The sequence below is a fragment of the Chrysochloris asiatica genome, unplaced genomic scaffold (assembly GCF_000296735.1).
Source record: "Chrysochloris asiatica unplaced genomic scaffold, ChrAsi1.0 scaffold00092, whole genome shotgun sequence".
Classification (NCBI taxonomy): domain Eukaryota; kingdom Metazoa; phylum Chordata; class Mammalia; order Afrosoricida; family Chrysochloridae; genus Chrysochloris; species Chrysochloris asiatica.
The window spans coordinates 156308-173917 of NW_006408610.1; the positions used below are offsets into that span (position 1 = coordinate 156308).

The window sequence follows — 17610 nt, forward strand, 5'->3', positions numbered from 1 at the left end:
GTTGGAGGAGAATACTAAAAGTGCCATGGACTGCCAAAAGAACCAATAGATCTGTTTTGGAAGAAGTGCAGCCAGAGTGCTCCTTGGAGGCCAAGACGGCTACACTTGGTCTCTCATAATTTGGACATATTGTCAGGAGAGAACAGTCGCTGGAGAAGGATGTCATGCCGGGTAAGATGGACGGTCAGAGAAAAAGAGGAAGACCCCCAATGAGATGGATCAGCCAGGTGGCATCATTGATGGTGTCAAGTGTGACAGTGGTAGTGAGGTTGGCCCAGGATCGGACATTGTTTCGTTCTGCTGTGCATGGGGTCGCTATGAGTTAGTTCCGACTCGATGGCACCTGACAACAACAGTGTCATTTCAGGAGTCATGATTGGCACTGTAGGGTAAGCACTGGACTAATTACAAGTTCAGAGGTTCAAACTCATCAGTTACTACTTTGGAAACTGTACAGGGTTGCTACGAGTCAGAACCTACTTGGCGGTACTTAAGAACAACAGCACTGTTGTTTGAAACATTCTTAGAATTGGTTGCTTTCAGTTCTTAATGAGGAATTGTTTTCTGTACATTTTCTAATGAATTTTACTGTTTAGGAACAGTTTGTTTTCTTTCAGATGCCAGATTTTATCAGATTAGTAAAGATGTTGGCAAGTGTGCAATATAATGGACAAAATCACAATCATGGAAGAAAGTATAAATATTTGTGACCCACTGGAAAGGAGCTCTGGTAGCATAGAGGATTACGCATTTGGCTGCTAACTGCAAGGTCAGCAGTTTGAATCCACCAGCAGCTTTCCAGATTGAGCTTTCTGCAAGTTTACCATTCACTCCTCAGAAACCCCGTATTTGGGTCACTATGGGCTAGAACCAACTCAATGGAACTTAACAACAACAGCAACAAAGATTTAGCCTCGGAAGCCCTATACAGGGTCACTGTGAGTTGAGACCAACTCAGCATCACATACCCACCAGCAGAAAGCAGTCAGGCTTCATGTACCTTCTCTGTTTTGACATGATGAATGCTGATTGCCTCAGACTGGACAACATTGCCCTTTGTGACTCTTTATCTCTAAGAAAGGTAATTCTTTCCAGAGGCTCAGATTGTTCTGGCTCAACCTATCTGACAATCATTGGGAGTAGGGTGGGGTAGTAGAGCCCTTTTACTCCATTATAGGTCTAGGGCAGGAGGTTAGAAGATGGGAGGGAGGCAGGAAGACCAGCCCTGATAGAACTACATAGGTTAACATAGTATGATGGTGAAGGTTGTTTTTCCTAAGGAAGAGATTGTGAGCAAAATTTTTTTTAAAAGGTAGAGAGTAAGGTGGCAGCAGTTTTCATAGATTATCATTGAAATCCTTGGTGTCAGTACTCCTTTACACTTAAAAATGTCTTGAGGACCACAAGCAGTTTTTGTTGATGCAGATTATATTTGTTGATGTTTATAATTAGAAAATAAAACAAGTATCTAGAATATTAATGCATTAAAAATAGGTTAATTCTTATAAATAATGCATTTCTATAAAGCAGTTTCTTAAAAACAAACAAAAATACTGAGAATAGTGACGTAGATGGTCCTGATTTGCACATCTCATTGACGTTTGGTCTGTCATTTGCTTCTGATTCAGTCTCTAGTGATACGTTATTTTGGTTGAAATAATATGAAAAAAAAACCCAAAAACACCTAGCCTTCCACAGATGGTGGTTGGAAAAAGAAATAGTGTTTTCATACCCCATTTGGGTAATTGCAGATGTTCTTTTTTATTTTCTATCAAATTCTCTGTTTTGAACTTGAAGTGCATCTTTTACTCTTGTATTTTATTTCATATGTTGAGCATTTGGAATATACTGGTTCACTTTTTTTTTTTTAACTTTTAAAAACTTCTTACTGTGTTTGTTTTTGTTTTATTTTTAATTGGATGAAGGTTTACAGAGCAAATCTGTTTCCCCTGCAACATTGATCATTTTTTCATTCACATTTTGTTTCATGTCATTGATTACAGTTCTCTACAGTATAACATTACTTATCCCACTTTTCTCCTGTATTTTCCCATTTTAATTCTTCCTTTCCAACCTTTCTGAACTTTGTTCTTGAGTAAATGCTGCCTTTGGATCTCTGTTGTTGTTAGGTGCCATTGAGTTGGTACCTACTCATAGAGACCTTATGCAAAATAGAATGAGAGACACTGCCTGGTCCTGTGCCAACCTCACCATCGTTGCTACGTTTGAACCCATTACTTCTGCCTCTGTGCCAATCCATCTTATTGGGAGTCTTCTTCTTTTTCTCCGACCCTTTACTTTACTAAACATGGTATCTTTCTCTAGGGACTGGGTCCCTCCTGATAATATGTCATAAGTATGAGAGATGGCTCTGGTAGTGTAGTGGTTACAAATCGGGCTGCTAACCTCAAGGTCTGTAGTTCAAAACTACCAGCCATTCTGCAGGAGAAAGATGAGGCTTTTTGCTCCTGTAAAGATTTACAGCTTCAGAAACTCTGTGCAGGGTAACTATGAGTTGGAACCAACTCCACAGTACTTAACAACAACAACATGAGAGATGAAGTCTGGCCATGCAGGCTTTCAAGGAGCATTCTGGCTGTACTTCTTCAACACAGATCTGTTTGTTCTCTTGGCAGTCTGTGGTACTTTTAATATTCTCCTCCAATACCATAATTCAAATGTATTAATTCTTCGACGGTCTTTCTTATTCACTGTACAACTTTTACACGCATGTGAGGCTATTGAAAATACCATGGCTTGGGTCAGGCAAATCTTAGTCCTCAAATTCACATCTTTCCTCTTGAACACATTAAAGCTATCTTGTACAGCAGATTTATTAATGCAATATGTTGTTTGATTTCATGATTGCCGCTTCCCTGAGTGTTGATAGTTGAGCTGAGCAAAATGAAGTCTTTGATAATTTCAATCAGTTGGCCAGGTAGTTGTCTTTCAGATTTCGTGGCATGGATGAGTGAGTGCCTCCACTGCTGCATTCTACTGAAAGATTTCAATTTGTATTCCATCAATTCCCAGAACCTTGTTCTTTGCCAAAGCCTCCAATGCACCTTGGACTTCTTCCTTCACTGTCATTGGCTCTTGATTGTATGCTACCTCTTGAAATGGTTGAATATTGACTGGTTTGGTACAATGACTTTATATATTCCTTCCATCTGCTTGTGAAGCTTTCTGCATCTTACAATATTTTACCCATAGAATCCTTCAGTATTTCAAGTTGAGGCTTGAATTTTTTCAATTCCTTTGGCTTGAGATATGCTGAGCATGTTCAGTAGGATCTGATTCACAGTGAACCTGTATAGGGATTCTGAGAAGCGACTGGTGGGATTGAACCGCCAGCCTTGTTAGCAGTCCAGTGCTTATCCTATATCATACCAGGACTATAGTTTAGCTGATAATTGAGTCAAGGGGTATGAGTTCAGTTCTAAGTCTGAAGGGGTGACGAAGGACCATAGTCTGAGCGTTCACTAGTCGATCTCCAACCGGTCAACGTGGTATATTTATTTATTTTTATGACTTTTGTGTTTTGTGCTACATTTTCTCGCACTCTATCTTAGGACCTTCTAATGTGATTCCTTTTAGAACAGTTAGTAGTGGTAGCTGGGCACCATCTAGTTCTTCTGGTCTTGGTCGTGGGGGTTGATGTTCACTTGGTCCATCAGTCACTGAACTGTTTACATCCAACTGATTGTGTCTCTGATTTTATTCACTTCTCTTTGCATCAGATGGGGAGAGACCAATAGTTGCGTCACTTTTTTTTTTTTTTTTAATGTTGATACATTTAATTATACAGTATCAGAACATTAATTCATTAATATCTTCATTAGTTTTATTAGAAGACTCTGTGGAAGCTGTCAAGTTCATGGTAGTGGACAAATTTTCTAAAACTAATTTTGCTTGAACTTTGAATTTTATTATTGTTAATAAATACTATCTCTTGTTTCTTTCAAATGGTAAGTTTTCTTCATTCATTTTCAAGTAATCTTTTATTGGAATAACAATTGTTTGTCAGTCTTTGAAAGTAAAAATTGTCAATCATTAATGGCTCCTTCAGTTCACAGGGCAGTTACACTGGTGCTTTCTGTCAAGTATTCTGCAGAAATCTGTATGTTTTCAGGCAGTACCTGAGCTAGGAGAGTTTCTTGCTCTCTAATGTTATGTAAATTTGCCCTCATTTTGAAACAAACCCACCCCTACGCAATTTATGCTGGAAGTTATGTCTTCAGTATTTTAAATACCAGCAGGTGAACAGGTCTTAGCGGAGCTTCCTGACTAAGACAGACTAGGGAAAAGGAGCAGCAGACCACTTCTGACTGGTTTGCAACTGAAACCCTTGGGAATAGCAGCAGAATACTGTCAGATCACAGCAGAATATTGAACATTGAAACAATCCAGAACACTTGATTGGGCTAATGAGAAACCTATACATAGATAAAGAAGCAATCATTTTATACAAAACAAAGTGGTACTGAATGGTTTAAAATCAGGAAAGTTATGTACCAGGTCTGTATTCTTTCACTATACATATTCAGTCTGTATACTCAGCAAATAATCTGAGATGCTGAATTGTATGAAGAAGAAACTCACTCAGGATTGGAGGAGAACTTATTAACAACCTGTGATATGCAGATGATACAACCTTGCTTGCTGAAAGTAAAGAGGACTTAAAATACTTAATGATGAAGATCAAAGACCATACCCTTCAGTATGGATTGTACCTCAATATAAAGAAAAAGAGATCCTCCCAATTGGACCAATAAATAACATCATAGTAAGTGGAGGAAAGACTTCATTTTGCTTGCCTCCACCAGACTGCAAAGCCATTTGAACTGCAAGGTCGGCGGTTCAAACTCATCAGCTGCTCTTTGGAAGCTCTATACAGGGTTGCTATGGGTCAGAATTGACTCCATGGCACTCAACAACCACATCCACACACATGGAAATAAGCGGTCAGGTAAGCAGATGATGTATTGCATTAGGCATATCTGCTGCACAAGACTTCTTTAAAGTGTCAGTTTGAGGACTAAGCCGTGGTATTTTTAATAGCCTCATGCATGTGAAAAGGAGCCCTGGTATCTTAGTGGATTACAAACTGAACTGGGCTGCTAACCCTCAAGGTCAGCAGTTTGAATCTAGCAGTAGCTTTGTGGAAGAAAGATGAGGTTTTCTGTTTTTGTAAATATTTACAGCCTCAATAAACCCTATACAGGATTGCTATGAGCCGGAACTGATTCAGTGGCACTTAACAACAACAATGCATGTGTAAGTTGAACAATGAATATAGATGACCATGGAAGAATTGATGCATTTGAGTTTATGGTGTTGGGGACAAATATTGAAAATACCATGGATTGCCAGAAGAACAAACAAATCTATGTTGAAAGTACAGCCAGAATGCTCCTTCGAATCCTGGATGATGAGACTTCATCTCTTATATTTTGGATGTATTATCAGGAGGGACCAATCCCTGGAGAAGCACATCATGACTGATAAAGTGGTGGCTCAGGGAAAAAGAGGGAGAACCACCCCCCACCCCCACCCCCCCAGTGAGATAATGTTGACCCTGTGTCAGCAGTAGTGGACTCAAATGTAACAATTGTGAGGAGTGTTTCCTTCTGTTGTGTATAGGGTCACCCTTAGTTGGAATCGACTCAGTGGATCTTAACAACAGCAGTACTTGATTGAATCAACTCCTGGTGGCAACAAATTCTGCATTTCAGTCCCCTTCTACTAGCTGCCCAAGCAGCGTTTCAACCATTGTAAAGGCTTGGAGTCTTTTCTTGCACTAATGTAAAGTTCTCCCTGATGGTAGCTCTGTGTTGCTTGAACCTTCTAATACTTTCAGTATTCAAGAAATACTCTTAGTCTCATTTAAGAAGCCTGGTTTTTAGAAATAACATTTTCCCCTCATATGAAAATTTAGGAAAAGGCAAAATTAAATGGGATATATTTAAGGGCCAGTTTTTCTAATGAAGAAAAATCTCAAAGTAAATTGTCTAATTATACTACTAAGAAAGCAAGGAGTACACTAAGCAGAAGATTTTAAAAAAAATAATTTTTAATATACATAAGGACCTAAAAATATGTACTTATTAAATCCTTAAGTAAATATTACAATGAAAGACTAAAATACAGTTTATAGACTTTTTTTGCAAGCTTGTGGTTCTGAATTGTTTTCAGTTTGCTTCTTGTTTTGCTTTTTGAGGGATTTACTGTGATTTCAGGGAGCAGGGGTGTTTTAGTGGTAGGATTCTGGCTTCCCTTGTGGGATACCTGGGTTTGATCCCTGGCCAGTGCACATCATGCATTATCTGTCTTGTCAATGGAGGACTGTGTGTTCCTGAAGAAGTTGTAGGGGAGCTTCTATAGACTAAGACAGACTAGGAAATAAAGGCCTGATGGTCTGTTTGCAGAAATCAGCCTATGAAAATGATCTGATCAACAACCAGTCATAAGAATATAGTCTAGGACTGAACGACATTTTACTCTGGTGTGCATGGGGTTACCATGAGGAAAGCTAAGAACAACACTGACTGTAAAATTCTTTAAATAAAATGTGAAAGTTGGAGAATACAAGTTGGGATAGAGCATTCCTTGTCAAGCACAGAAGCCCATCTTTGTTACTTGAGCACAACATAATTTTTAGCTACAAATTATATAACATGGAACAGGTAAGACTAAATCATAAAATTTAGCAGCTTTGTGTTTTAAAACAGTCCCTAAAAAGACGATTGTTTTTCTCTTGCCTGTATTTTAATGTGCTGCTTTATTTCTCTCTGATCCATTTTACTTAAATTCATGGTCATCTTGCCACTTTGCCTTATCGTTGAATTGCTTGTCCAGCAGAGTCTGTGTGTAAATCAATGTTTAACATAGGTGTCTTCACCACAGGAATCTTACCCATCATCGTCACCAATATGGTTCGTGGACTCCGATGATCCAAATCTGACATCTGTTCTGGAACGTCTTGAAGATACGAAAAACAGCAATTCGGTGAGAAAATAAGCAAAGTAATTTTTTCTTTCCTTCATGAACATTGTATATAAAAATTGTTGAGGTAATATGATGTAAAAGCATGACTAATAAAGAGGGGCTAGAAACTGGGTTTCCTTTTAGTCTTTCAGATTCACTTGTTTCCTCCCTCACTTTTGATTTTACTCCTTACAGCTTTCGCCTTAATCTAGACCTGGAATTAAGTAGTCTTTTCTCCTTGAAGTCTAACCGTTAAATCCAGCAAGTGCTTCCTGTAAGGACAACTAGCTAGGGTGGAAAGAAGAAAAATGACAGAAGATAAGCGGTAGATGTGAGGGGAATTAATGATAAAAGGATACCCAATTAGTGTGAGAGAATTGCTTTTTCTGTTAAGGCTTCTTATGTCTCTAGTAATAGCTAAAGGTATTCAAGTAGAAAAAAATCTTTTTTAATATATATAAAGAAACTTAATGGAGGAAAGATGAGGCTTTCTGCTCCCACAGTTTTTTGTTTTTTTTTTAAATCTTCGAAAACCCTGTACAGGGTCGCTATGAGTCAGAACCGACTCTGTGGTACTTAACAACAGCAGCAACAACAAAGAAATATAACTTTCCACTTTACAAACTTAAAAAAGAACTGTTTTCTCTAATTATGAAAACAATAAATGACCACAGTAAAATAGAGAACAAGAGGAAGAAAATAAAAAATTCTCATCATTTCTGTACTTGACATGATTATCACTGTTGATATGATAGTTGTTTCCTGTGAATGCTTGTTTGTCCCTTTGCTAATAAAATACTTATACGCTCATGCTAACCAGAAGGTGGGAGGTTTGAGCCCCCTGAGGTACCTCAGAAGAAAGGCCTGGTGATCTGTTTTTCAAACACTGGCCATTGAAAATTCAAGTCTATGGAGCACAGGTATGCTCTGACACACATGAGGTCTTCACGAGTCATATGACTCACTGAGGGGCCTTCAAAAAGTTTGTGGAAAAATGGAATGAAGAGATAATTGGATTTTTTGGTGAACTTTTTTTGAAATCCCCTTATATGTATAAATAGTTGAGACCATATTGTGTGTATGGGTGTGTATGTTTTTCTTCTTCTTCTTTGGGTTATAGTTTTAAACATTAACATTGCATATTCTCATGATGTCATGTAATTCTCATTGAAAAATACCAATCATATATGTAATTGTTTACCTGAAAATAACAATTTTTCAAAGTGACTGACTATAGTATATAAAAATCAGTTGCTTTCCCAAATCTTAAGATATAAACAGAAAATATTCTAGAAAGTTATTTTATTAACAGTGACAGCAAAAGTTAAATACGTAGTAATAAACATAAGTGTAGAGAACTTGTATCAAGAAGTGTAATAAAAAAATTGTATGTTCCTGGAGGAGGGGCAGACTTCATATTGTAAATGCAGGAATTCTTCCCATATCTCCTTATTCATCTCACACACTGTCATAAAATTCCATCAGAGTTTCGTAATTTGACAAAATGGCTTTTCAGTTTAGAAAGGTAAATAGCAATATATAGATAAAAAGGAAAATGATGTTTAAATAGAGGTAATGAGGAGAGACTTGCTCAGTTAGACATTGCCTTCAAGTTGATTGTGACTGAACACTTTGTCTCCCACTTACTTCTTAAGGAAAGGATAGATTGTTTTCCCAACTGATCATTTGGAAATTTTAGTCAGAATAAGTTATAAATGGTTTAAACACATCTATGTAGGATAAGCACTGTACCACAAAGTCAGTTTGAACTGCAAGACTGGCAGTTCAAACCCACCAGCTGCTCCTTGGAAACCCTATACAGGCTTGGTATGAGCCAGAAACAACTCGATGGTACTTAAGAACATTTAGTAAAATTAAGAAAAGAAGAACAGATGTTTGTAAAGCACTCTTATTTGAAGAGTTAAGACCAGAGTGATGCTGGTGGTTATGTGCCGTGGAGTCAGTTCCGTCTCATAGCGACCCGGTATAGGGTTTCCGAGGCTGTAAATCTTTACGGGAGCAGAAAGCTTCATCTTTCTCCCGTGGAACAGCTGGTAGTTTTGAACTGCTGACCTTGAGGTTCCCAGCCTGATTCGTAACGCTACGCTACCAGAGCTCCTTAAGACTAGTATGTTGTTGTTGTTGTTAAGTACTGTGGAGTCGGTTCCGACTCATAGTGACCCTGCACAGGGTTTCTGAGGCTGTGAATGTTTACGGGAGTAAAATGCCTCATCGTTCTCCTGCGGAACCGCTGGTAGTTTTGAACTGCCGACCTTGAGGTTAGCACCCTGATTCGTAACCATTACGCTACCAGAGCTTAAGACTAGTATGTTGGTGTTGTTAAGTGCCATCTAGTCGATTCCGACCCATAGCGACCCTGTACAGGGTTTCCGAGGCTGTAAATCTTTATGGGAGCAGAAAGCCTCATTTCTCTCCTATGGAACAGCTGGTAGTTTTGAACTGCTGACCTTGTGGTTTGCAGCCTAATTTGTACCACTACGCTACCAGAGCTCCTTTAAGACTAGTATAGAGAGCCATAAATGGTAAAAATAAAAAGCCAGACAGATACGTGCTCACATACTCAGCCAGGGGACAGCAAGAGGGAAAAGATGATGGACTACTATCCTGTTGCCCTCCTTTTTGGGCGATTACCTCTAAAGATCTAAAGATACCAGCTTCATGATAGTAAAATTAGTGGTCTATTACATCAGTAGGATTTCAGCTATTTAACTAATTTTATTGTAGTGCTGTAAAATAAGCACTGGACTGCTAAACACAAGGTCAGTAGTTCAAATCCACCAGATACTCCTTGAAAATCCTATACAGGGTCACTATGAGTCAGAACTGACTTGACGGCACTTAACGACAACAATGTCTGAACTATTCAGTTAAAAAATGCTTATAGTGTGATGTTAAATGAAATATGGAGTTTCAAAAAGTTCCTAGAAAAAATTCCATTATCTTTCATTTCTATTTTTCGTGACTATTTGAAACATAAAGGGGAAAACATACCCCACCCTCTATGTTATAGCCACTGTTTGTTTTCTCATAGACTTGTCTCTGAGAGAAGAAGCTAGCTTTCCTCCTCTGTAGTTCATTTCACTCATGATCATCTGGATACGGCCCTCAGTGCACTATAATCCGGCCCTTTTATTCCTTAAATTGCCTATCTGCAGTATTTTCACACTGTTGATTATTTCCTGTTGAGACATTCTTCCATTTAACAAACATTCATTACTAAATGTTTATCAATAAGGAGCTGGCTAAATAAAATTACAATACATAGTTTTATGATATAATATTACATTATAATTAAAAAGAATGTAACTGATTTTTTCAATAAAAGCATATATAAGTTTTCAAGTATACTAAGTAAAATAGCAAGGCATAGAATATAGTCTGGCCCCTTTTGTATTACAGTGTTGTGAAAAATCTGTATCTATGCTATTTTATGGAGTCCTGGTATGCTCTGCTGTAGGTTAAGCACTCAACCACAAGGTTGGTTTGAACCACAAGATCAGTGGTTCAAACTCACCAGTCGCTCCTCAAAAACCCTTTACAGGGTCGCTATGAATCAATGGCACTTAACGACAACAACATGCTAGTTTATGTATTTATATACCCCCCTTGCTGAATGAATACAGGAAACTATTATTAGTGAAACACAGAAAAGATAAAAAATTATATGTTTAAATGACTGGTTTCTTTGCCAGGTTCTGTGATACGTATGTAAGTATGTAAAGACAAATGTCCCTACCCTCTAGGAACTAATCAAGTACTGGAGACATCCATCAGACTGCTGTTAACTATTTTTGTTTTCTGTCTTTTATTATACTGCTTTGGTATCCTCTGAGCTTTCTGTCCTTGGTCTGTTTGTTTCTTCTCTTCTCATTTCTGTGCTTATTCTGAGTAACCTCTTCTAGTCTCATTACTGAAGTCGTGATCTCAATTCCAGGATTCCAAAGTCTGTATCTCTAGTTAAAATGCATCTCCTGAATTCACACTCATATGATGTGTCTCTTGGAATCTCTCACTCAGATGTGCCATGGGAGTTCAAAATGATTACATCTAAATTTAGACTCACCTGTCTCTGGACACTCCACACCACCCCCACCTCCTAAAATACTGTTTCTCCTTCATAATTATCTTTGTGATTGTAAATGGGGCAAAATGAACTAGTTAACAAGTCACTCAAGCCTGAAACCTGCAACTATGAACTATCTTAGAGTTCTTTTTTTACCTGTTTACCAACCTTCCCAAACTGACTGGTCAGTTTCTAAGAACTGTCTGTCTACCTTCTAATATTTCTTGACTCCTTCCCTATGATCTTGTTGTTTCCCCCATGCCGCCAACACAGGCTTTAAATTTTTAAAAAGCTGAAAATTGAGATTCCTGGAAAATGTACCATTATGTTTTCCTTGTTGCTTAGTATGCCTCTACCACTCCGCTGCCTTTCCCACAGCACTCTTTGTGGTTCCTCCTGGGCAGGACTCGAGTGCCCAGGTCACCCTGCCTTGTCTTCAGTATGCATTTAGCACAAAACAGAGCTTATTGGATGGAGAACAAATCCACACTGGGGCTGTACTTCCTTGTAAGCATGAGGATTTTTGTTTCATCCTAATTTACTTCTCAACCTTCCTCATTTTTACTTGCTTCTTTGTCCACTTTGAAAAGACTCGTTCTTTTCTTTGTTTAACCTGTTCTAATCATGTATATGTCTTCTTGGTCCTTCACAAACCTGCTCTTTCTCTTCCTCTCTTTTTTTAGTAGAGACACCCAGGAAAATGTTCTTGACAAAATGACATTAAGTTGTTAATTTATTAGCTCCCTTTCGAATTTACTATGTTTTGACTATTCTTCTTAAATTGTAATTGCTAAGCAAATATATGGAGGAGAAGTCTTTTTTTATAAACAAAGAAAAACGTATTTGCACATAAAATTTATTTTGCTTTAAGTAAACTGCTACCAAAAAAAATCTGGAATTAAACATTTAAGGAATAATTCTTTGCAGTTTTCCTAGTGAATTCTTTCAACAAATACTCAAGAGCCTAAGTGCCAAGTGTTTTCACAGATTACATTTCATCTATCATTTTTAAGGAGATTCTAATTTTCTTCTGGTTTTACAGGTTGGGAGACTCAAATGCAGAATGTGTGTGTTCAGGGTCATCTAGATTCTAGGGTTCTGTCTGCTAGACCACAATGCCTCTCTGCTTCTAATGACTGTGACTGTGGAGTATACAGCTCTCTAGCCCCAAGTGGTGCACCTCTTAATGCATTAATGTGCTCTGGTCTGAAGTTGTTAAATGGGTAAGAACAGAAGTTAGGAACTGGAAATTGTACACCAGCCGAAGCTCCCTTTTCTCTGTCTTTTTGTTCTCCTAGGTGTCAGTTGTAAGAATTGCACCCAAGCCACAATAACTTTTCTTAACCTAGCAGCCCCAAAATTTGTCTGTTAAAAATTTAATTTATCTGTAGGCTGCAGTTGAGCAGTTAACAAGCTTTTTTCATTTCCTACTGGATTTAATACATTAGTCTTAGCATTATTCATGTCTTCTAAGGGCTCTTTAACATAATGCTCATTTACTGAAATGTGTTTTATAGCTTCGTCAGCAATTGAAGTGGTTGATATGTGAACTCTGCAGATTATATAACCTTCCTAAGCACCTGGATGTTGAGATGCTAGATCAACCACTACCCACGGGTCAGGTAAAGTAAAATATTCTCCAGTGTTCAAGAGCTAAAATAAATATTCTCAAGCAAAAGTAAAACTAGGATGAAATTTCTTTTTATTATTATGATTTATTTAGAAGCTATGTTAGTTTCTGTATTTGTGTTGAATTGTTTTAAATTCTGGAAATAACCATTTTCATCTTAGGAGCAATTTGCTAGTATTTTCCATGACAGGCAAACAATTGCCTCTCCTCCACCTTATTGTTATAAATATTTCTGGTTTCCATAAGTTCCTTGCTTCTTTGATTGTTAGCCTTTGCTCATTTAATTACTTTTACCTAGATGCCATCTCTGAACCCAAGTGTTACCTCCTCTGAGAAGCACAAATTCTACCAGCTCACTGTCACTTTTACTTTAAAAAGTAGTCTATTTCTTTGAATTCCTAAATGCTTTCTTCTCTTCTCTTATGACCCTTTATCTTTATTTACTTTGAATAAGGGAGAAAGAGGGAAGACCAATCCTTAAGCAAGCCAATACTTAAAACAAGTTCAGTTTTACCTGTTTTAGATACCAAGGCTGCCTGTATTCCTGTTATTGTTAGGTGCTGGCTTCCCATCTATAGGGAACAGAATGTACAACATGTGTACAACAGAGTGAGACATAACCTGATCACATACCATTATTGTTGGCTATGCTTGAGTCTTGGAGCCACTGTTTCAGTCAGTTTCATTGAGAGTCCTCTTTTTCAGTGACTTTCTACTTACTCCTAAACCAGTAATTTCCAACATTAACTAACTGCACAGTAGAATCAATCTGGGAGTTTTTACCTCTGTTCTTCAGAGATTCTGTTTTAATTGATATGGGATGGAGTCTAGGAATAGATTTTTTATTTTTGAATATTCTCTAGGTGATTCTGTATTTAATCAAGGTTCAGACCTCTACTCTTGACCATTGATTTGAGGCTGATAAGAGACCTATACTAACTTAGAGAGGACTGATTAGTACCCAGTTTTGTATGCTATCTAATATGGGTCTCTATGAGCTATAACCAACTTGATGGCACTTAACAAATCTAAAAAGTAGGAGTTCTGGTGTGGTGCTGTAGGATAAGCATTGGACTGCAAGGTCGATTTGCATTGCAAGGTGGCGGTTGAAACCTACCAGCTGCTCCTCCAAAACCCTTTATATACATGGTCACTGAGTCGGAACTGACTCAGTGGCACTTAACAGGCTAAAATTGGCTCTCCCATCTCCATTGCAGCTTTCTTTCTAGAAGAAAAAGACCATCCATTGGGCACATATTTTTCCAAAGTTATTTCACTTTTGCTTTTAAAACTTTTCTGTTTTTATTTACTATCAAAACGCTGCATGCATAGTTAAATCCAATAATGCCAAAAGGTTTAAATAAAAAATAATTGCTTGCATCCTTTTGTTCATTTAGAATGAATCATTTTAAACTCTTAGCCCTTTTTGTTTTTTGGTAATTATTTCTGTATATCCAAATAAAGTTTATTTCTGGACTTACCTATTTAGTCATAGTTGATTGACTTTTTTACTAAAGTAGATGAGGATTTAGCTCTTCTACCACCTACTCACCTACCCACCTCCCCTCTCAATCTACATAAAACATTTTTAGTCATAATGAGTAATTACTATTTATATTAGGACTTTGTAATGTAGAGCCAAGTTTCTTTTCTTGTATAAATTTTTGCTTTACAATGTCTTACTTATAATAATTATTCTTAGTTTAAAAAAGTTTTGTTCTGTTCCTTTTCTGTGACATCACCCTCTAGCTTTTGGTTCTTTAACACCGATCTTGGGTGAGTGTATTTTCTGGCCTGGTTCTACAGCTGTTACCTTGAAATATTTGGTTGTGCTCTTCTAGGGTAGATCACTGTTTCCTGGATCTCATACCTTTATTGGTTTGCACGTTCTCAATTTTCCCTGAGTACATCCTCAACTAAAATACAAATTTTTAACTTCCAAAGAAGTAGTTAAGAGTGTGGGGTTTAGAGTAAGACCGTCATGGTTTTGAATCTTGATTCTGCTGATTGTTAGCCATATGACCTTGGGCTAATTCTCTAACAACTAACTATGTGCATTCATTCCCCATTTTGTTGTTATATTGTTATGTGCCATGAGTTACAGTGAACCTGTGCATAAAAGAAACACTGCCCAGTCCTATATCATCCTCACATTTTTTTTTTTTTTTTTTTTTGAGCCCTCTGTTGCTGCCACTGTGTTAATCTGTCTCTTTGAGGGTCATCCTCTTTTTCCATTGACCCTCCACTTTACCAAGTATGCTGATGATCTATCTTCTCCAGGGACTGGCCCTTTCTGACATGTCCAAATTAAGAGAAATGAAGTCTTGCCATTCATACTAAAGAGCATTCTGGTTGTGCTTCTAATACAGTCTTGTTTTTTCTTTTGGCAATCCATGCACTTTCATTATTCTTCAACAACACCATAATTCAAATGCATCACTTCTTCTCCCATCTTCCTTATCCATTGTCCAGCTTTTGCATGCATATGGCGAATAAAAATACCATAGAAAAAGTGACATCTTAGTTCATTAACACTGTGGTGGTGGTGGTGTGCTGTAGAGTTGGTTCCACCCTATGGCCGACCCCGTACAGGGTTTCTGAGGCTGTAAATCTTTATGGGTGCAGAAAGCCTCATCTTTCTCCTGCGGAATGGCTGGTAGTCTCGAACTGCTGACTTTGAGGTTCACAGCCCAACTCATAACCACTATGTTTACTAGAGCGCCTTAAAGAGGTCTTTATACAGCAGCAGTACACTAATGATTTCTTGACTGCTACTTCCATGAATGTTGATTGTAGATTCAAGTAAAATGACGTCTTTGACAGTTTCATTCATTTCTCTTTTATTACGATATCACAGTTGATCCAATTGTGAGGAGTTTTGTTTACCATTGAGGCCCAGTCCATATTGAAGGCTGTAGTCTTTGATCTTTATCAGTAAATTCTAGCAAGCAAAGTTTTGTCATCTGCATATCACAGATTGCTAATGTGTCTTCCTCTAATCTTGATGCCTTGTTATTTACTCAGCATAAAGACTGAACAAGTTTAGTGAAAGGATACAACCCTGTAACACACCTTTTCTGATTTAGAACTATTCAGTATTCCCTTGTTCTGTTCAAATGAATGCTTCTTGGTCTCCATACAGGTTCCTCATAAGCATGGGTAAAGTGTTATGGAGTGCCCCTTCTTTGCAATGTTATCCATAGTTAGGACCCAGGAGAATAGTAAGTAGTGTGTGTATTTTGGGAGGAAGGAGCCCTGCTGCTAATCAGAAGGTCAGTGGATGAAGCCACGCCATACGAGAAAGATCACGGCAGTGTGCTTCTCTCAAGATTGAAGAAAACAAACCCACTGCCACTGAGTTGAGTTTAAGTATAGCAATCCTAAATAGAGTTTCCAAGACTGTAAAACTTTACGGGAACAGACAGCCTCATCTTGTTTCAGAGTTACAGCCTTAGAGATCAAAAGGAACAATTCTGTATTCTATAGGGTCTCTTTGAATCTGACTCAACTTGATAGCAGAGGGTTGGGTATTGGTTTTATAATTTGGAGGAGTTAGGGGCAAATAGTTTGACACATGTAAGTCATTTAGAATAGTACCTGGAGCATAGTGAATGTCCAGTAAATTTTAACTGCTGTTACATTCTGTCCACACTCTTGATGGTTTGGTTGAATCTATAATTCTAGGTTGAAAATAGATTTTTCTTAGAATTTTGAAGATTAGGATGTTGATGCCATTCTGAGTCACTATTATTTAGTGACTTTCTCTCTAAAAGCTTCTAGAAAATATAATTAGTTGTGGAGTTTTTCTGCCCCCCACCCCCCCTCTATTTATTGTGTTCGGCATACAGTGGGCCTTTTCCAAATTTGAAATCTTGAATATTTCACCTTGAGGGGAAATGTTCTTGTATTTTCCCCCCCCCTCTGTAATAACTTTTCCTTTCCATTTTCTTTATAAGTTCATCTTTGAGTACTTGCTACCTGGATTTTTAGACCTCCTGTCTTGAATCTTTGTCTCTCTAATGTTGTTGTAGTTAGGTGCCACAGAGTTGGTACCGACTCATAGTGACGCTGTGCACAACAGAATGAAACAATGCCTGGTCCTGGGCCAACCTCATAATCGTTGCTACCTGGGCCCACTGCTGCTGCCAGTGTGCCAATTCACTTTACCAAACATGATGTCCTTCTCCAGTGACTGGTCCTGATAATATATCCAGAGTATGAGAGACAAAGTCTGGCCAAACTGGCTTTCAAGGAGCATTCTGGCTGTACTTCTTCTAACACAGATCTGTTTGTTCTTTTGGCAGTACATGGTACTTTTCAATATTCTCTTCCACTTATCTGTCAGTTTGTTGTACTCTGGTGGCTTGTGTGTTACTGTGATTCTGGAAGCTCTGCCACTGGTATTTTAAATACCAGCAGGGTCACCCATGGTGGACAGATTTCATCTGAACTTCCAGAAAAAGACTAGGAGGAAGGAGAATATTTAGTCATTGCAAACCGTATGAATAGCAGTGGAACAGTGAGCACCAGATTATTGTCTCTCTTATATTATTTCTGAATTCCATCTGTTTGTCTTTTTATTCCAGGTTCTGAAAGATTTTTCTTGTCATCATCCAACTTTTGGAATTTTGTGGGAGATGGTTTTAAATTTTGTTTTAGTTATTTACTGCTGTTTAACCAATTACTCCAAAGTTAATGATTCAAAATAGCAATTTACCCTTTATTTTATGATCACATGGGTTAACTAGGCTTAGCTGGACAGTACTCCTATTGTCTTGCTTGGGGACTCTCAACTGTTGCAGTTAGATGGTGGCTGGGACTGGGTTCCATGTTTGAATGGACTGTTGTTGTTAGGTGCCATTGTGTTGGTACTGACTCATAGCAACCTTATATACAAGAGAATGAAACA

The 17610-nt window shown here is 37.9% G+C and overlaps 1 protein-coding gene across 2 annotated transcripts in view; it reads left to right on the top strand.

Annotated features, from left to right (window-relative positions):
• The window catches only part of UBE2Q2 (ubiquitin-conjugating enzyme E2Q family member 2), an 84187-nt gene that overhangs the window by 16749 nt on the left and 49828 nt on the right, over nucleotides 1-17610 (top strand). Inside the window, exons 2-3 of one of the 2 annotated variants that reach the window (XM_006866452.1) lie at nucleotides 6907-7008; nucleotides 12589-12693. In XM_006866452.1, coding sequence (XP_006866514.1) covers nucleotides 6907-7008; nucleotides 12589-12693 — 207 coding nt within the window. The remainder of the gene's footprint in view (nucleotides 1-6906; nucleotides 7009-12588; nucleotides 12694-17610) is intronic. The other variant, XM_006866453.1, reaches the window with a different exon arrangement.